Genomic DNA, 22,167 nt, shown 5'->3' on the forward strand with positions numbered 1-22,167 from the left:
TTATCGTTCCACTCATATACCTCATCGAATAGTGAATCATTATCGTTCAACTCATATACCTCCTCTAATGGTGAATCATTATCGTTCAACTCATAGACCTCCTCTAACAGTGAATCATTATCGTTCAACTCATATACCTCCTCGAATAGTGAATCATTATCGTTCAAATCATATACCTCCTCTAATAGTGAATCATTATCGTTCAACTCATAGACCTCCTCGAATAGTGAATCATTATCGTTCAACTCATAGACCTCCTCGACTAGTGAATCATTATCGTTCAACTCATAGACCTCCTCTAACAGTGAATCATTATCGTTCAACTCATAGACCTCCTCGAATAGTGAATCATTATCGTTCAACTCATAGACCTCCTCTAACAGTGAATCATTATCATTCAACTCATAGACCTCCTCTAACAGTGATTCATTATCGTTCAACTCATAGACCTCCTCGAATAGTGAATCATTATCGTTCAACTCATTAACTTCCTCTAATAGTGAATCATTATCGTTCAACTCATTAACTTCCTCTAATCGTGAATCATTATCGTTCAACTCATTTACCTCCTCTAATAGTGAATCATTATCGTTCAACTCATATACCTCCTCTAATAGTGAATCATTATCGTTCAACTCATAGACCTCCTCTAATAGTGAATCATTATCGTTCAACTCATATACCTCCGCTAATAGTGAATCATTATCGTTCAACTCATATACCTCCTCTAATAATGAATCATTATCGTTCAACTCATATACCTCCTCTAATAGTGAATCATTATCGTTCAACTCATATACCTCCTCTAATAGTGAATCATTATCGTTCAACTCATTAACTTCCTTTAATAGTGAATCATTATTGTTCAACTCATATACATCCTCTAATAGTGAATCATTATCGTTCAACTCATATACCTCCTCTAATAGTGAATCATTATCGTTCAACTCATATACCTCCTCAAATAGTGAATCATTATCGTTCAAATCATTTACTTCCTCTAATAGTGAAGCATTATCGTTCAACTCATTAACTTCCTCTAATAGTGAATCATTATCGTTCAACTCATTCACTTCCTCTAATAGTGAAGCATTAGCGTTCAACTCATTTACTTCCTCTGATAGTGAATCATTATCCTTCAACTCATTTACTTCGTCTGATAGTGAATCATTATCGTTCAAGTCACTTACTTCCTCTGATGGTGAATCATTATCGTTCAACTCATTAACTTCCTCTAATAGTGAATCATTATCGTTCAACTCATTAACTTCCTATAATAGTGAATCATTATCGTTCAACTCATTTACTTCCTCTAATAGTGAATCATTATCGTTCAACTCATTTACTTCCTCTGATAGTGAATCATTATCCTTCAACTCATTTACTTCGTCTGATAGTGAATCATTATCGTTCAAGTCACTTACTTCCTCTGATGGTGAATCATTATCGTTCAACTCATTAACTTCCTCTAATAGTGAATCATTATCCTTCAACTCATTAACTTCCTCTGATAGTGAATCATTATCGTTCAACTCATTTACTTCCTCTGATAGTGAAGCATTATCATTCAACTCATTAACTTCCTCTAATAGTGAATCATTATCGTTCAACTCATTAACTTCCTCTGATAGTGAAACATTATCGTTCAACTCATTAACTTCCTCTGATAGTGAATCATTATCGTTCAACTCATTAACTTCCTCTAATAGTGAATCATTATCCTTCAACTCATTAACTTCCTCTGATAGTGAATCATTATCGTTCAACTCATTTACTTCCTCTGATAGTGAAGCATTATCATTCAACTCATTAACTTCCTCTAATAGTGAATCATTATCGTTCAACTCATTAACTTCCTCTGATAGTGAAACATTATCGTTCAACTCATTAACTTCCTCTGATAGTGAATCATTATCGTTCAACTCATTTACTTCCTCTAATAGTGAATCATTATCGTTCAACTCATTTACTTCCTCTGATAGTGAATCATTATCGTTCAACTCATTCACTTCCTCTAATAGTGAAGCATTATCGTTCAACTCATTTACTTCCTCTAATAGTGAAGCATTATCGTTCAACTCATTAACTTCCTCTAATAGTGAATCATTATCGTTCAACTCATTAACTTCCTCTAATAGTGAATCATTATCGTTCAACTCATTAACTTCCTCTAATAGTGAATCATTATCGTTCAACTCATTAACTTCCTCTAATAGTGAAGCATTATCGTTCAACTCATTAACTTCCTCTAATAGTGAATCATTATCGTTCAACTCATTAACTTCCTCTAATAGTGAAGCATTATCGTTCAACTCATTAACTTCCTCTAATAGTGAATCATTATCGTTCAGCTCATTAACTTCCTCTAATAGTGAATCATTATCGTTCAACTCATTAACTTCCTCTAATAGTGAAGCGTTATTAAACATCTTCCTGGCTGGTAAAACGAATGACAGCAATTTAGATTATCACTCTCAATCGCCGTAACGATTATCAATTGCCATGGCAACTAGTCTCTTGGTACTAAAACGTAGGTTGCATCCTATTCCAGTGCTCTCTGATGTACATCATCATCATGACTGATGAAAACACTAACAGTCACACAGACACTCTGTCATTCAAATGGCAATTTAGAGATCTAGTATTTAGACACACACCTACACAAACAAAACTGCTATTCAGATCACAGACCCACCGCCATTCGAAGACTGTCAAGGGTGTCTGCGGTTTCTCACAGTGTGTCTAGAACCTCTTACGTGCAGGAGCGTGGGACGTTGAAGTTCAATCCAAACGTTAAACTGACTTGACATTTAATTTGTTTTGTGGGACACCCAGACGAGAGCCAAGCTACCAGTAATGTTTACTATAGACAGAACAACCTAGTCCCAGACTGATTAAAGAGCCCCTAAACAACAACTTCTCATTTAGAAAACAACCTACGTGACATCGATATGAGTCCGAAACATTTATTCTACTGTAAAAAAAATAACTAAAAAATGGACTACAAAGTGTAAATAGGATAAGTTTGGTCATAAAGTCAGTCTTGTCTTGTGGTCGTGACTCCATCACAGCATAAATTAATGTTTATTTGAACCCTGCATACATGTCCACAGTGTGTGGTAAATTTAGTTTGACTTTGGATATCCCTCTGGGGCTAGTTAGGAACCATCTGTAAATTACACAATGTACATGGGACATTGTGTTAAACTTCTAATAGCTCCACATTTCAATGATTTAAAAACCTCAAACCAACTATAACTTGTAGAAATTCATATACAAATACTGAAAGCATAATTGGCTCATTTACAATTTGTAATTTATTGACGGTCACGAACGAGCCCCGGAGATAGGCTATCCAAAGTCGAACCAATTTTGTCACGGTCGCAAACCAACTGAAGTTTATTGGCTAAATCAACTCGTCCCACCTGTGAACACAGACAAGAGACAACCACATCAAACCACACCCCTGAAACCAACTCACATTTGATATCAGTCATGGTCGATAACATTTTTTTTTTCAAGTGGCAGAAATTACAGAGAGAGAGAGAGAGAGAGAGAGAGCAAGAGAGAGAGAGCAAGAGAGAGAGAGCAAGAGAGCGAGACAGAGAGAGAGACAGAGAGAGAGACAGAGAGAGAGACAGAGACCCAGGACAGCAACACAATTAGACCCAACCCAATCATGAGAAAAAAAAGAGTAAATAACATGACACATTGGAAAGATTTAACAACAACAAAACAAACTAGAATGCTATTTGGACCTTAACAGAGTGTCACGCCCTGATCTGTTTCACCTGTCCTTGTGCTCGTCTCCAAACCCTTCAGGTGTCATCCATCTTCCCCATGATCCCACTTATACCCGTGTTCTGTGAGCTGCACTTCCTCACCTGCTGCAAATGTATGACCACATATTTCCCTCAGATTACACAGATCCATAAAGAGTTTGAAAACAAACCCAATTTCGATAAACACCCATATCTACTGGGTGAAATACCACAGTGTGCCAATATCACAGCAGCAGGATTTGTGACCTGTTGCCACGAGAAAAGGACAACCAGTGAAGAACAAACACCATTGTAAATACAACCAATATTTATGTTTAATTATTTTCCCTTTTGTACTTTCACTATTTGCACATTGTCACAACACTGGATATATAAACATATGTAAGCATATGCTTCCCATGCCAATAAAGCCATTTGAATTGAGAGAGAGAAAACATAAACATGCCCTCACCCGTCTTTTCCTCCCTGTAATTTACTCTCTCTCTCTCTCTCTCTCTATCTCTCTCTCTCTCTCTATCTCTCTCTCTGTCTCTCTCTCTCTCTCTCTCTCTCTCTCTCTCTCTCTTTGTCTCTGTCTCTGTCTCTGTCTCTCTCTCTCTCTGTCTCTGTCTCTGTCTCTCTCCCTCTCCCTCTCCCTCTCCCTCTCCCTCTCTCCTTCTCTCCCTCCTTCTCTCCCTCCTCCTTCTCTTTCTTTCTCTCACTCTCCCTCCCAGCATTTGGGTTAGGTCAGAGCCGGCTGTGGTAGTTATCGTTGTTACCTACGTCGGCAACACACGGAGAAAACCTAAACAACTCATCCGTCACACGATAGGAGACAAAACGACCAGCAGAGAGAAAATAACTTGTAACAGCAGGAGTGACCAAACACAGACAGAAAGAACAACAGTCAAGTCAACTCACCCGACACAGAGGAGTCATGTAGAATCCCTTCAGAGACTAGAGGTTATCGTTCCACTCATTTCCCTCCTCACAGAACTAAGCTGAAGACGCAAGAGCGCTTTTCTACTCTTTACGTTTTGCTGTAGATACCCCAGACGCTACGCTGCTCACACACACACACACACACACACACACACACACACACACACACAAGTGTTTCTTTTGAACCCTGTTTGTTCCAGCCTGCCTCTGCTCTGGCCTGTGAGCCAATGACTTCAGACTGCCTGTGCCGACACTCAGACACACACACACACTCACACACACACACACACTGAGCTGAGCGCAGCCTCAAATTCCGACACCACCACTCCACAAACACAGACAGAGTTCCAGCTCCACGAGTCACTAGAGTCGGGGGTTGACAGCAAGGACAGCCTCCAGGGACAGAGTGAAACACACACACACATTACGTCCAAGCACTATGTATACACACTGCATACACACACCAACACACACATATAGTATGTACGCACACACATGCACACACACACACTAAGTACACATACACCCAAGAACAGTGATGTAATTTATTTTATTTTATTTGTACTTCAGTAAAAATAGTTGAAAGTACTACTAAAGTTTTTTTGGACAGTATCTGTACTTCATTTTACTATTTACAACTTTTACTTTTTTCTTTCTTTTTTTTTTAACTAGGCAAATCAGTTAAGAACAAATTCTTATTTTCAATGACGGCCTAGGAACAGTGGGTTAACTGCCTGTTCAGGGGAAGAACGACAGATTTGTACCTTGTCAGCTCGGGGATTCAAACTTGCAACCTTTTGGCTACTAGTCCAACGCTCTAACCACTAGGATACCCTGCCACCACAGCGGTACTTCACTACATTCCTAACGAAAATAATGTATTTTTTTACTCCGTACATTTTCCCTGACACCCAAAAGTACTTGTTCCGTTTTGAACGCTTAGCAGAAATTGTCCAATTCACACACTTATCAAGAGAACATCCCTGGTCATCCCTACTGTCTCTGATCTGGAGGACTCACTAAACAGAGAACATCCCTGGTCATCCCTACTGCCTCTGATCTGGAGGACTCACTAAGCAGAGAACATCCCTGGTCATCCCTACTGCCTCTGATCTGGAGGACTCACTAAGCAGAGAACATCCCTGGTCATCCCTACTGCCTCTGATCTGGAGGACTCACTAAACAGAGAACATCCCTGGTCATTCCCACTGCCTCTGATCTGGAGGACTCACTAAACAGAGAACATCCCTGGTCATCCCTACTGCCTCTGATCTGGAGGACTCACTAAACAGAGAACATCCCTGGTCATCCCTACTGATCTGAAGGAAGAAAGACAATTGTGCCGTCTGGTTTGCTAAGCATAAGGAATTTTATATGATTTATACTTTTACTTTCACTTTTGATACTTAAGTTTATTTAAAACCAAATATTTTTAGACTTTTACTCAAATAGAATTTTACTAGGTGACTTTCACTTTTAAATCATTTTGAGTAATTTTTCTATTAAGGTATCTTTACTTTTACTGAGGTATGACAATTGGGTACTTTTTCCACCACTGCCCAAGAACACACACTCAAGCATGTGACAAGCCCACTCGACACACACAACTGTTAGTAGTTATTTATACAAAATGGAATCTGCTAGTAGGCGTTTGTATTGTATCCTCCTCTCTCTCTCCCCCCCATGACCCTCTACGGCCGGAGTGATAGGACAACTGTTGACTGACAGGCAGCAAGTGTCTGCCCTGGCATGTGGGATGGCTTCAAGGATTTACACCAGAGACAGAGGGAGAGAGAGAGAGAGAGAGAGAGAGAGAGAGAGAGAGAGAGAGAGACAGAGAGAGAGAGAGAGAGAGAGAGAGAGAGAGAGAGAGAGGGAGAGAGAGAGAGGGGGAGAGAGAGAGAGGGGGGAGAGAGAGAGAGAGAGAGAGAGAGAGAGAGAGAGGGGGGGAGAGAGAGAGGGGGGAGAGAGAGAGAGGGGAGAGAGAGAGAGAGAGAGAGAGAGAGGGGGGGGGAGAGAGAGAGAGAGGGGGAGAGAGAGAGAGAGAGAGAGGGGGGGAGAGAGAGAGAGACAGAGAGAGAGACAGAAGGAGAGAGAGAGAGAGAGCGAGAAAGAGAGAGAAAGAGAGAGAGAGAGACAGAGAGAGAGAGAGAGAGAGAGAGAGAGAGAGAGAGAGAGAGAGAGAGAGAGAGAGAGAGAAAGAGACAAAGAGAGAGAAACAGAGAGAGAGACAAAGGGAAGAGGAATATAAAATTATTTAGATCCATTGAGAGAGTAACAAAAGAGAGATAAAAATACACAGACAAAATCACAGAGATGGAGGTGGCAGATTCAAGAACTATTAGAAGGAAAGACTTGAAAGGTTTTCCGCAAGCTAATGTCAATGTTACCAAAGCTGTTCAAATCACAAATGTAAACATCTCCATATGGCCTTAGCACGATGGGTTCTCTGCACCGTAACACCATAACATGCTGGGTTCACTGCACCGTAACATGCTGGGTTCACTGCACCGTAACACCATAGCATGCTGGGTTCACTGCACCGTAACACTATAGCATGCTGGGTTCACTGCACCGTAGCATGCTGGGTTCCCTGCACCGTAGCATACTGGGTTCACTGCACCGTAACACCATAGCATGCTGGGTTCACTGCACCGTAGCATACTGGGTTCACTGCACCGTAACACCATAGCATGCTGGGTTCACTGCACCGTAGCATACTGGGTTCACTGCACCGTAACACCATAGCATGCTGGGTTCACTGCACCATAGCATGCTGGGTTCACTGCACCGTAGAATGCAGGGTTCACTGCACTGTAACACTATAGCATGCTGGGTTCACTGCACCATAACACTATAGCATGCTGGGTTCACTGCACCGTAACACTATAGCATGCTGGGTTCACTACACCGTAACACTATAGCATGCTGGGTTCACTGCACCATAACACTATAACATGCTGGGTTCACTGCACCGTAAAACCGTAGCATGCTGGGTTCACTGCACCGTAAAACCGTAGCATGCTGGGTTCACTGCAACGTAAAACCGTAGCATGCTGGGTTCACTGCACCGTAACACTATAACATGCTGGGTTCACTGCACCGTAACACTATAGCATGTTGGTTTCACTGCACCGTAAAACCGTAGCATGCTGGGTTCACTGCACCGTAAAACCGTAGCATGCTGGGTTCACTGCACCGTAAAACCGTAGCATGCTGGGTTCACTGCACCGTAAAACCGTAGCATGCTGGGTTCACTGCACCGTAAAACCGTAGCATGCAGGGTTCACTGCACCGTAAAACCGTAACATGCTGGGTTCACTGCACCGTAACACTATAGCATGTTGGTTTCACTGCACCGTAACACTATAGCATGCTGGGTTCACTGCACCGTAAAACCGTAGCATGCTGGGTTCACTGCACCGTAACATGCTGGGTTCACTGCACCGTAACACTATAGCATGCTGGGTTCACTGCACCGTAAAACCTTAACATGCTGGGTTCACTGCACCGTAACACCGTAACATGCTGGGTTCACTGCACCGTAAAACCGTAGCATGCTAGGTTCACTGCACCGTAAAACCGTAACATGCTGGGTTCACTGCACCGTAAAACCGTAGCATGCTGGGTTCACTGCACCGTAAAACCGTAGCATGCTGGGTTCACTGCACCGTAAAACCGTAGCATGCTGGGATCACTGCACCGTAACACTATAGCATGCTGGGTTCACTGCACCGTAAAACCTTAACATGCTGGGTTCACTGCACCGTAAAACCTTAACATGCTGGGTTCACTGCACCGTAACACTATAGCATGCTGGGTTCACTGCACCGTAACATGCTGGGTTCACTGCACCGTAACACTGTAGCAGGCTGGGCTCACTGCAATGACATCAACCAGTAAAAATCTAGACTGGAGAACACTGGTCAAGCCAAAGCCCAAACACCTGCTATCATAAACCTTGCACCCTTTGGTTTCCAATACAAATCTGTACTCAATTGCACTTGCCTGGTGTAAAGGAACCACTATAACAGCCACATATCAGAAAATCCAGGCAGGATAAAGCAAACACTAAAAGTATTTGAATGATTTAAAATAGTATCTAAACTCAGGTCTGCCCATCACAAGCCTCTACCTACCAAGTACCTTCATAGTGAGACAAGAGTTAGCTGTCCTGCAGATCACAACAAAGTGTCTGGAAGTGAGACTACGCTATCTCAGGGACGCAATCAAGCCTAGTCCTGGACTGAACATGCAGGCTCTTTCATATAGTAACAAGTCGACACCGGACTTCACTATTACAATGACATAAACAACAGATACAGGTTGAGAGAGTGAAGGAATCTGCGTTCCAATAAGAGTTCAACACAGAGTTCCATCCATAGGAGCATCAAAGAAGACCAGACATTCTGTACCTCAAAAACATCCTAATGTCGCGGTATCCAACGCCTGAAGAATTGATTCTTTCCACGAGGATAAATGAACGTTTATTTTCCAGCGCTCAACAAGTCATCTGGTGAATTACAAATCATCCATGCTGTCTATTGTCACGTTGTTATGGTTACAGTACATGAACGGATAGTAGGACACAATCCCTAGAAAATCTCTGCTAATACAGGATTACAGTGAGGCTCTTTTTTTATCCCATTTTTTTTATACTGGATTTTGTTCTTCAACCATCTGGAAGACAGACAGAGATGTAGCACCAGGCCCAGAATGCAGTGTAGACTACTACCCTGTGACAGACTAATTAACAGAGTGAATACTAACATGTAACATCCAACACTTCACAATAAGAAGCCTTATTACCATAAAGTACAATACTTGTTAATTATCTGAAGGGATAACGTTGAACGGTAACCATGGATCACCGTGAGTTACATCTGCCACTATTACACCTTACCAGAGGTGTGTGGACTCGAGTCACATGACTTGGACCCGAGTCACATGACTTGGACCCGAGTCACATGACTTGGACCCGAGTCACATGACTTGGACTCGAGTCAGACTCCAGTCACATGACTTGGTCCCACCTCTGTACCTTATTACAGTCTGAGTTGTTGACTATTAAAATCTGTTGAACGTTTTGGCAAAATGTAGATTTCTGCCTAAATAGACATACCCAAGCGTAATTATTTCTCACGAAATGGCCTTAAACAGTAACTAGTAATGGTGCATAGTTCTAGAAAGGTCTGGAGCTCACATTTCTGGCAAAATAAATTGTCAAAAATTTCTGAAGTGTTGTAATGATGTGTGCTGAGAGTCGGGAAGCAATTTCAGGGAGTGAATAATTTAATAAATAAATGAAAACATAATATAAAACACGACACATGAACAACGACATGAAACAGAAACGATGACACCTGGGGAAGGAACCAAAGGAAGTGACATATATAGGGCAGGAACCAAAGGGAGTGACATATATAGGGAAGGAACCAAAGGGAGTGACATAAAGAGGGCAGGAACCAAAAGGAGTGACATATATAGGGAAGGAACCAAAGGGAGTGACATAAAGAGGGCAGGAACCAAAGGGAGTGACATAAAGAGGGCAGGAACCAAAAGGAGTGACATCAATAGGGAAGGAACCAAAGGAAGTGACATATATAGGGAAGGAACCAAAAGGAGTGACATATATAGGGAAGGAACCAAAGGGAGGGACATATATAGGGAAGGAACCAAAAGGAGTGACATATATAGGGAAGGAACCAAAGGGAGGGACATATATAGGGAAGGAACCAAAAGGAGTGACATATATAGGGAAGGAACCAAAGGGAGGGACATATATAGGGAAGGAACCAAAGTGAGTGACATATATAGGGAAGGAACCAAAGGGAGTGACATAAAGAGGGCAGGAACCAAAGGGAGTGACATATGTAGGGAAGGAACCAAAGGGAGTGACATAAAGAGGGCAGGAACCAAAGGGAGTGACATATATAGGGAAGGAACCAAAGGGAGTGACATAAAGAGGGCAGGAACCAAAGGGAGTGACATAAAGAGGGCAGGAACCAAAAGGAGTGACATCAATAGGGAAGGAACCAAAGGAAGTGACATATATAGGGAAGGAACCAAAGGGAGTGACATATATAGGGAAGGAACCAAAGGGAGTGACATAAAGAGGGCAGGAACCAAAGAGAGTGACATAAAGAGGGCAGGAACCAAAAGGAGTGACATCAATAGGGAAGGAACCAAAGGAAGTGACATATATAGGGAAGGACCCAAGGGAGTGACATATATAGGGCAGGAACCAAAGGGAGTGACATATATAGGGAAGGAACCAAAGGGAGTGACATAAAGAGGGCAGGAACCAAAGGGAGTGACATATATAGGGAAGGAACCAAAGGGAGTGACATAAAGAGGGCAGGAACCAAAAGGAGTGACATCAATAGGGAAGGAACCAAAGGAAGTGACATATATAGGGAAGGAACCAAAAGGAGTGACATATATAGGGAAGGAACCAAAGGGAGGGACATATATAGGGAAGGAACCAAAAGGAGTGACATATATAGGGAAGGAACCAAAGGGAGGGACATATATAGGGAAGGAACCAAAAGGAGTGACATATATAGGGAAGGAACCAAAGGGAGGGACATATATAGGGAAGGAACCAAAGTGAGTGACATATATAGGGAAGGAACCAAAGGGAGTGACATAAAGAGGGCAGGAACCAAAGGGAGTGACATATATAGGGAAGGAACCAAAGGGAGTGACATAAAGAGGGCAGGAACCAAAGGGAGTGACATATATAGGGAAGGAACCAAAGGGAGTGACATAAAGAGGGCAGGAACCAAAGGGAGTGACATAAAGAGGGCAGGAACCAAAAGGAGTGACATCAATAGGGAAGGAACCAAAGGAAGTGACATATATAGGGAAGGAACCAAAGGGAGTGACATATATAGGGAAGGAACCAAAGGGAGTGACATAAAGAGGGCAGGAACCAAAGGGAGTGACATAAAGAGGGCAGGAACCAAAAGGAGTGACATCAATAGGGAAGGAACCAAAGGAAGTGACATATATAGGGAAGGACCCAAGGGAGTGACATATATAGGGCAGGAACCAAAGGGAGTGACATATATAGGGAAGGAACCAAAGGGAGTGACATAAAGAGGGCAGGAACCAAAGGGAGTGACATATATAGGGAAGGAACCAAAGGGAGTGACATAAAGAGGGCAGGAACCAAAGGGAGTTACATAAAGAGGGCAGGAACCAAAAGGAGTGACATCAATAGGGAAGGAACCAAAGGAAGTGACATATATAGGGAAGGAACCAAAAGGAGTGACATATATAGGGAAGGAACCAAAGGGAGGGACATATATAGGGAAGGAACCAAAAGGAGTGACATATATAGGGAAGGAATCAAAGGGAGTGACAAATAAAGGGCAGGAACCAAAAGGAGTGACATATATAGGGAAGGAACCAAAGGCAGGGACATATATAGGGAAGGAACCAAAAGGAGTGACATATATAGGGAAGGAACCAAAGGGAGGGACATATATAAGGAAGGAACCAAAGTGAGTGACATATATAGGGAAGGAATCAAAGGGAGTGACAAATAAAGGGAAGGAACCAAAGGGAGTGACATATATAGGGAAGGAACCAAAGGGAGAGACATATATAGGGAAGGAACCACAGGTGAGTGACATATATAGGGAAGGAATCAAAGGGAGTGACAAATAAAGGGAAGGAATCAAAGGGATAAACATATATAGGGAAGGAACCAAAGGGAGTGACATATAATAAATGGCCACCCAGACTATTTGCATTGCCCCCCCCCCCCCTTTACACTGCTGCTATCATCTGTGCATAGTCACTTTTAAAAAAACATTTATTTTACCTTTATTTAACTAGGCAAGTCAGTTAAAAACAAATTCTTATTTTCAATGATGGCCTAGGAACAGTGGGTTAACTGCCTTGGTCAGGGGCAGAATGACAGATTTTTACCTTGTCAGCTCAGGGATTCGATCTAGCAACCTTTCAGTTCCTAGTCCAATACTCTAACCACTAGGCTACCTGCGGCCCCAAATTTTAATAATGTCACATCTGCTTCTGCTACACCCCCTAGTGGATATCCAGTGTCTCTTAGACCTGCATCCATTCCCCCAGTTCTCTCCCTCTCCCTCTTCTTCTCTCTCTGTGTTTGTGATTGTGTGGTTGGAGACAGGTCTGCTGGAGTTAGAGCAGTTCCCCACCAGCTGCAACCTGTTCCATAATCAAGACGTCTACAAATACTCAGTCCTGCCACTTCCACTCTGCCAGATCTCCGTTCAGTCAGTCATACTGCTATCTATTTGTTGTTATTTAAGATCCTGTATCCTGCTGTGTCTGTTTCCTTGCCTGACGTTGTTTCTCCTCTCACTGCAGTTTTGCCGCTCTGACTCTGGTTCCTGTCTCCTGTTCCACATCTCACCACCCTGCTACCCTGTTCTGGATTCAACTCATCACTCCCATGGACTCCCCTCCTCCGGACCTGTTTACCCTGTCCCAACCCAGCTCACTCCAACCTCAGCTCTCTACATCTGGTTTCCTACAAGTCATCTGAGCTTCCCTGGATCTGCACTTCATCTCTCCCTGTGTGACAATAAATGTCTTGGTTCATTCATCCCTGATTCCTGGTCGAAGTCCCCTGTGCTGCTCCGCTTAACAAATAACTCTACCTGCATGTACATATTACCTCAATTAACCGGTGCCCCCGAACATTGTCTCTGTACCGGTACCCCCTTGTATGTAGTCTTGCTATTGTTATTTCACTGCTGCTCTTTAATTACTTTTTACTTTTATTTCTTATTCGTATTTTTTTTTTATTGTTTTTAATTTGAACTGCATTGTCAGATAAGGGCTTTTAAGTAAGCATTTCACTGTAAGATCTACTACACCTGTTGTATTCGGCGCATGTGACTAATAAAATTTGATTTGATTTTTTGTTAGGCCAGGAAATGTGACACATCACTCTCTATGCAAATGTGGGGTGTGAAACCTGACACTTCAAGTCATCTCTGCTGACAGACTGGTAGCAAACAGATGGGCCTTTCTAACATTATAGGGCACGGGACCCCGCAACGTTCACAGAGCACTCAAATATCAGTCGGAACCGGTCCAGAACCGCTCAATGTCCCCTAAACAGGGGACTTAACATCTAAGAGGGTAACATTGTATAAATAATAATTGAATGATGTCAGTCATAGGACTGGGAACTTACCCGCTAATTGTCTGTCCTGGGGTCTCTTTTTCATGGGCTGGTTGCTCCTCTGTCTGCCTCTTTTTTTGTCTTACTGGGGTAGCTTCCTCTGCCTGACCCAGTAGAGTAGGGGTCTCTGCCTGGTCCAGTAGGGTAGGGGTCTCTGCCTGACCCAGTGGGGTAGGGGTCTCTGCCTGGTCCAGTAGGGTAGGGGTCTCTGCCTGACCCAGTGGGGTAGGGGTTTCTGCCGAACCCAGTAGTGTAGGAGTCTCTGCCTGACACAGTAGGGTAGGGGTCTCTGCCTGACCCAGTGGGGTAGGGGTCTCTGCCTGGTCCAGTAGGGTAGGGGTCTCTGCCGAACCCAGTAGGGTAGGGGTTTCTGCCGAACCCAGTAGTGTAGGAGTCTCTGCCTGACACAGTAGTGTAGGAGTCTCTGCCTGACACAATAGGGTAGGGGTCTCTGCTGGACCCAGTGGGGTAGGGGTCTCTGCCTGACCCAGTGGGGTAGGGGTCTCTGCCTGACCCAGTGGGGTAGGGGTCTCTGCCTGACACAGTAGTGTAGGAGTCTCTGCCTGACACAGTAGGGTAGGGGCCTCTGCCTGATCCAGTAGGGTAGGGGTCTCTGCAAGACCCAGTAGGGTAGGGGTCTCTGCTGGACCCAGCAGGGTAGTGGTCTCTGCTGGACCCAGCAGGGTAGGGGTCTCTGCTGGACCCAGCAGGGTAGGGGTCTCTGCCGGACCCAGTGGTGTAGGGGTCTCTGCTGGACCCAGTGGGGTAGGGGTCTCTGCTGGAGCCAGTGGGGTAGGGGTCTCTTCAGAGGGGGATTGGAACTCTGCCACAGGAGACACCAGAGGCTCCAAAGGCTGGAAGCTTCTGTAGAGAGGCAGAGGGTTGGGAATGAGAGAGAGGTACATTGAAGTCGTTAGCAAAGAGGTATACACAGTGACAGGTAGCAAATGTCCTGTCCACTATCGTGTGTGTGTGTGTGGGCATTTACTGTATTTGTTGTGGTTCTTCCCCCTTTCCCTCTGTTTCAAAGCAACAGCTGTGTTCCACCAAGGGGGGAGGGGGGAGGGGGGAGAATAGCTTCATTCTCTTCTCAAAGGACAGGAGTGATGTCACTGCCGATGTCATCTCGTCAGATATAATAGTACTACAGTCCTCTCCACTGACCTCTGTTATAAAAGTCTACCACAGAGGATTTGCGTCCAAAATGTCATCCCTATTCGAGGAGTGCACCGTTTCTGACCAGAGTCCTATGGGTCCACATTCCCTATCTAGTGCACTTCTTTAGACCAGGGCCCGTTAGGAATAGGGTGCCATTGGATACACATACAGAGTCAGACATCACCCAGACAGTCATTCTATGTTGTTTACTTCCTCAGTCATATTTTTTGTGTCCCAAATGGGTCCACATTCCCTATCTAGTGCACCGCATCTGACCAGAGTCCTAGGGGTCCACATTCCCTATCTAGTGCACTACTCTTAACCAACGCCTGTTGAAAGTAGTGCACTATATAGGGAATGGTGTGCCATTCCAGACCCTACAAAAGTTAGGTTCACTTCTCATTCATGTTCACACTGCTCTTTTGGTAATGTCATCCATAATGATGTGTCAACGTGGCTGAATTAGTTTTCATATATTAATAAAAAAAAATCACTGGCAGAGGCCCATGAAAATCACATAAATGTTTTTAAAAAGGGAAATTAACACCACCGTCGTTGATTTACAGAGAAATACTAAATACCTACTATACTAAACACCTACCTATACTAAATATAAATAAATACCTACTAAATACTAAATACCTACCTATACTAAATACATACTTATACTATATATAAATAAATACCTACTAAATACTAAATACCTACCTATACTAAATATAAATAAATACCTACTAAATACTAAATACATACCTATACTAAATATAAATAAATACCTACTAAATACTAAATACCTACCTATACTAAATATAAATAAATACCTACTAAATACTAAATACCTACCTATACTAAATATAAATAAATACCTACTAAATACTAAATACCTACCTATACTAAATACCTACCTATACTAAATATAAATAAATACCTACTAAATACTAAATACCTACCTATACTTAACACCTACCTATACTAAATATAAATAAATACCTACTAAATACCTACCTATACTAAACACCTACCTATACTAAATATGAATAAATACCTACTAAATACTAAATACCTACCTATACTAAATACATACCTATACTATATATAAATAAATACCTACTAAATACTAAATACCTACCTATAGTAAATATAAATAAATACCTACTAAAAACTAAATACCTACCTATACTAAATATAAATAAATACCTACTAAATACTAAATACCTACCTATACTATATACATACCTATACTAAATATAAATAAATACCTACTAAATACTAAATATAAATAAATACCTACTATACTAAACATAAATAAATACCTACTAAATACGACATACCTACTATACTAAATATAAATAAAAACCTACTAAATACTAAATACCTACCTATACTATATGTAAATAAATACCTACTAAATACTAAATACTAAATATAAATAAATACCTACTAAATACTAAATATAAATAAATACCTACTAAATACTATCTATAAATAAATACCTACTAAATACTAAATATAAATAAATACCTACTAAATACTAAATAAATACCTACTAAATACTAAATATAAATAAATAAATACCTACTAAATACTAAATATATATAAATACCTACTAAATACTAAATATAAATAAATACCTACTAAATACGAAATACCTACTATACTAAATATAAATAAATACCTACTAAATACTAAATATAAATAAATACCTACTATACTAAATATAAATAATACCTACTAAATACTAAATACCTACCTATACTAAATATAAATAAATACCTACTAAATACTAAATACCTACTATACTAAATATAAATAAATACCTACTAAATACTAAATACCTATCTATACTAAATACCTACCTATACTATATATAAATAAATACCTACTAAATACTAAATATAAATAAATATCTACTAAATACTAAATATAAATAAATACCTACTAAATACTAAATACCTACCTATACTAAATATAAACAAATACCTACTAAATACTAAATACCTATCTATACTAAATACCTACCTATACTAAATATAAATAAATACCTACTAAATACTAAATATAAATAAATACTTACTAAATACTAAATACCTACCTATACTAGATACCTAGCCACCGTGCTTCTACACCTGCATTGCTTGCTGTTTGGGGTTTTAGGCTGGGTTTCTGTACAGCACTTTGAGATATCAGCTGATGTAATAAGGGCTATGTAAATCAATTTGATTTGACAACTAATGTACATATTACTGTTCTCTGTCACAACTAATGCATGTATTACTGTTCTCTGTGTCATAGGCAGCTAGCAATAGATTACGTTCGGGATTCTCTACACGTGTACCGATGAAGAAACATGGTGAGAATTTGATGTTTTGTTGCTACTCTACACTCTTTGCTATGAAGTACAGGCTGTGTTCTTCCTCTGTGGAAGGTCACGGATGTCTTGTAAAACGAGGAGAGAAATAGAGGAGAGAAATAGTTCAGACGGGCATGTTGATGCATTGTGGGATTGAAGAACACATGATGACTTAGGATGACCTTTCCTATGTCCAATGTCACACAGTGATGTTCTACATGGTATCAGCCTGGAATCGAACCAGGGTCTGTAGTGACACCTCTAGCACTGAGATGCAGTGCCTCAGACCGCTGAACCAGGGTCTGTAGTGACACCTCTAGCACTGAGATGCAGTGCCTCAGACCGCTGAACCAGGGTCGGTAGTGACGCCCCTCTGAACCGGGGTCTGTAGTGACACCTCTAGCACTGAGATGCAGTACCTTAGACCGCTGAACCAGGGTCGGTAGTGACGCCCCTCTGAACCAGGGTCTGTAGTGACACCACTAGCACTGAGATGCAGTACCTTAGACCGCTGAACCAGGGTCTGTAGTGACACCTCTAGCACTGAGATGCAGTGCCTCAGACCGCTGAACCAGGGTCGGTAGTGACGCCCCTCTGAACCGGGGTCTGTAGTGACACCTCTAACACTGAGATGCAGTGCATCAGACCTCTGAGCAACTCAAGAGCTCCTCTCATCAAGGTTTCAAATACATAGTGTAGGTGGGGTTTCTGTAGTATGTAATGCAACTGAATGATCATTGCAATACATTATGTGAGAATGGATGTTTTACCATCACCTGTGTTCTAGTAGTATATTGTAAAAGGTGATTTTTGTATTTCAAAATACGGTAACAAAAAAAAATGGCAGCCAACAACATCACAGAGATTGTGTGATGTATCACCAGTTTGGTCATAACACATGAACAGGCTTGGTCTTGTCCTTTCTGATTCCATAACCCAGAAACCACATTTCTGAATAAACCATTCCTTCTATAGAGGGCTTAAAAGAGAGTTATGGGTCGTGACAACATGAATTTAATGAGCTGGAACTATATCTCCCTGACGACGCGGTATCTCCCTGACGACGCGGTATCTCCCTGATGACGCGGTATCTCCCTGACGACGTGGTATCTCCCTGACAGAATGGCATCTCCCTGACGATGCGGTATCTCCCTGACGACGCGGTTTCTCTCTGACAGCATGGCATCTCCCTGACGACGCGGTATCTCCCTGACAGCATGGCATCTCCCTGACGATGCGGTATCTCCCTGACGACGCGGTATCTCCCTGACGACGCGGTATTTCCCTGATGATGCGGTATCTCCCTGACGACGCGGTATCTCCCTGACGACGCTGTATCTCCCTGACAGCATGGTATCTCCCTGATGACGCGGTATCTCCCTGACAGCATGGTATCTCCCTGACGACGCGGTATCTCACTGACGACGCGGTATCTCCCTGACGACGCGGTATCTCACTGACGACGCGGTATCTCACTGACAGCATAGTATCTCCCTGACGACGCGGTATCTAACTGACGACGCGGTATCTCCCTGACGACGCTGTATCTCCCTGACAGCATGGTATCTCCCTGATGACGCGGTATCTCCCTGACAGCATGGTATCTCCCTGACGACGCGGTATCTCACTGACGACGCGGTATCTCCCTGACGACGCGGTATCTCACTGACGACGCGGTATCTCACTGACAGCATAGTATCTCCCTGACGACGCGGTATCTAACTGACGATGCGGTATCTCCCTGACGACGCGGTATCTCACTGACGACGCGGTATCTCACTGACGACGCGGTATCTCACTGACAGCATGGTATCTCCCTGACAGCATGGTATCTCCCTGACAGCATGGTATCTCCCTGACAGCATGGTATCTCCCTGACAGCATGGTATCTCCCTGACAGCATGGTATCTCCCTGACAGCATGGTATCTCCCTGACAGCATGGTATCTCACTGACGACGCGGGATCTCCCTGACGACGCGGCATCTCCCTGACAGCATAGTATCTCCCTGACGACGCGGCATCTCACTGACGGCCCGATATCTCCCTGACGGGTCGATATCTCCCTGACAGCATGGTATCTCCCTGACGATGCGGTATCTCACTGACGGTCCGATATCTCCCTGACAGCATGGTATCTCCCTCTAACCAAAAGTATCTCCCTGACAGCGTGGTATCTCCTTGCAGTGTGGTATCTCCCTCTAACCAACGGTATCTCCCTGACAGCATGGTATCTCCCTCTAACCAAAGGTATCTCCCTCTAACCAAAGGTATCTCCCTGACAGAGTGGTATCTCCTTGCAGTGTGGTATCTCCCTCTAACCAAAAGTATCTCCCTGACAGCGTGGTATCTCCTTGCAGTGTGGTATCTCCCTCTAACCAACGGTATCTCCCTGACAGCATGGTATCTCCCTCTAACCAGAGGTATCTCCCTCTAACCAAAGGTATCTCCCTGACAGAATGGTATCTCCTTGCAGTGTGGTATCTCCCTCTAACCAACGGTATCTCCATGACGCCGTGTCGTAACAACAGAAAACAATGCAATAAACACAAACACTCACTAGTCAACACGCGCACGCACACACACACACACACACACACACACACACACACACACACACACATACACATACACATACACACACACACACACAGTCTGTGTACAGTGAGGAGTGCAATACCTGCGTTCTGTAGTTTTCTCAGAGGACTCCGCTGTGTTCTGTTGATGGGACTGTGAGAGGGAGGCTGCATGAGATCTGAGAGCAGCCAACCAGCCTACCTCTGGTTCTGCCTGTTCTGGTTCTGCCTGGTTCTGCCAGATTGACATGTCTGTCTGCTCTGTGGCAGGACCAGTCTGTTCTGTGATAGGACCAGTCTGTTCTGTGGCAGGACCAGTCTGTTCTGGACCAGTCTGTTCTGTGGCAGGACCAGTCTGCTCTGTGGCAGGACCAGTCTGTTCTGTGGCAGGACCAGTCTGTTCTGTGGCAGGACCAGTCTGTTCTGTGGCAGGACCAGTCTGTTCTGTGGCAGGACCAGTCTGTTCTGTGGCAGGACCAGTCTGCTCTGTGGCAGGACCAGTCTGCTCTGTGGCAGGACCAGTCTGTTCTGTGGCAGGACCAGTCTGTTCTGGACCAGTCTGCTCTGTGGCAGGACCAGTCTGCTCTGGACCAGTCTGCTCTGTGGCAGGACCAGTCTGCTCTGTGGCAGGACCAGTCTGCTCTGTGGCAGCACCAGTCTGCTCTGTGGCAGGACCAGTCTGTTCTGTGGCAGCACCAGTCTGCTCTGTGGCAGGACCAGTCTGTTCTGTGGTAGGACCAGTCTGCTCTGTGGCAGGACCAGTCTGTTCTGTGGCAGGACCAGTCTGCTCTGTGGCAGGACCAGTCTGTTCTGTGGCAGGACCAGTCTGCTCTGTGGCAGGACCAGTCTGCTCTGTGGCAGGACCAGTCTGTTCTGTGGCAGGACCAGTCTGCTCTGTGGCAGCACCAGTCTGCTCTGTGGCAGGACCAGTCTGCTCTGTGGCAGGACCAGTCTGCTCTGTGGCAGGACCAGTCTGCTCTGTGGCAGGACCAGTCTGCTCTGTGGCAGGACCAGTCTGTTCTGTGGCAGGACCAGTCTGCTCTGTGGCAGGACCAGTCTGTTCTGTGGCAGCACCAGTCTGCTCTGTGGCAGGACCAGTCTGCTCTGTGGCATCCTGTGGAACTGCATCACCCTCTGCTAAGAGCCTATGTTTTTCCTCCTTCTTTCTCTTCTGCTTTTGTTTCCTCTCTTCCATCCTTTTTCCTAACGCTTTCATCCTCTTCTCTTTCTTCCTGTTCAAGGCCTCAATATCCTCCTCCGCGGCCTCTCTCTCTGAGTCAGCCAGTTGTACTACTGTGGGGCTTTGTGTGGTTGTTGTTGATGTTGTTGTGCTGGAGGCCTTCTGGGCCACATGAGAATCCGGATCGACATTGAGACCAGGACTTTCTCGAGTACCACCAACGTTTCTGTTTTTTACCACGTCATAAGCTGAACATGGTTCAACTGCCTTGTAGTCTGCATCCTGTACAGTGGCGTTGACCTGAACAGGGTGAGTGTCAGCCACTACGACAGGAGTGTCCGTGACCTGGTCTGGGGTCAGTTTGACAGGGACAGTCACTTTGGTCTGGTGGTCTGAGGCGGGGTTAGTTTGGGCCCCCATGTCTGGATTATGTGGTATGACCTCCTCCTTGTGAACCCCATGCCCCTCGTTGCTGACTCTTCCCTGTGAAGAAGATGACGATGATGAGGCAGGAGATTCCAGCGGTGTGGTTTCATCTTGGTGTGAATCCGTTCCGACGGGGCTGCAGTGTTCTCTGTTTCGCTGCATTGATCTTGACGAGTCAGTGTTATAACACCAGTTCTCTGACTCTTAGCCTCAACATTCTCCTCATCCGTCGCCGACAGACTTTTTGACTTGAGCTCCGAGCGGTTTGAATCCGACAGGACATCGACTTCACCGGGCCCAGTGTTTTGGTTTTCACCTGTCGGCTCTTCACTACCATCAGGGACTTTTACCACTGTCCCTGTGTTGCTGTCTCTCTCCATATCCCCACTACCCCAGTCTAAAAAGAATCGATTGTGACTATGAGAAGGCATATTGACTCCTTCACGACTAAGGCTGAAGCTCTGAAAGGGGATACTGACTCCATAGTCCCTTACAGGAGAAGCAGCTTTCCCCGCTCCCTCCCCTGTGTCCGGACCTCTCTCTCTGTCGATGACATCATAGTTGCAGTCACCTGACTTGCCGTTCTCTTCCTGAC

General features: G+C 43.8%; 1 protein-coding gene across 1 annotated transcript in view; it reads right to left on the bottom strand.

The window, feature by feature from the left end:
* The window catches only part of LOC135534212 (uncharacterized), a 30,368-nt gene extending 8,634 nt beyond the window's left edge, over nt 1–21,734 (bottom strand). Inside the window, exons 1-2 of the mRNA XM_064961300.1 lie at nt 20,071–21,734; nt 13,897–14,748 (exon numbers count right to left, since the gene is read on the bottom strand). Of these exons, the coding sequence (XP_064817372.1) occupies nt 13,897–14,748; nt 20,071–21,734 (2,516 nt within the window). The remainder of the gene's footprint in view (nt 1–13,896; nt 14,749–20,070) is intronic.
* Nucleotides 21,735–22,167: the final 433 nt, after the last annotated feature.

Source organism: Oncorhynchus masou, unplaced genomic scaffold (assembly GCF_036934945.1).
Source record: "Oncorhynchus masou masou isolate Uvic2021 unplaced genomic scaffold, UVic_Omas_1.1 unplaced_scaffold_3146, whole genome shotgun sequence".
NCBI classification, from domain to species: domain Eukaryota; kingdom Metazoa; phylum Chordata; class Actinopteri; order Salmoniformes; family Salmonidae; genus Oncorhynchus; species Oncorhynchus masou.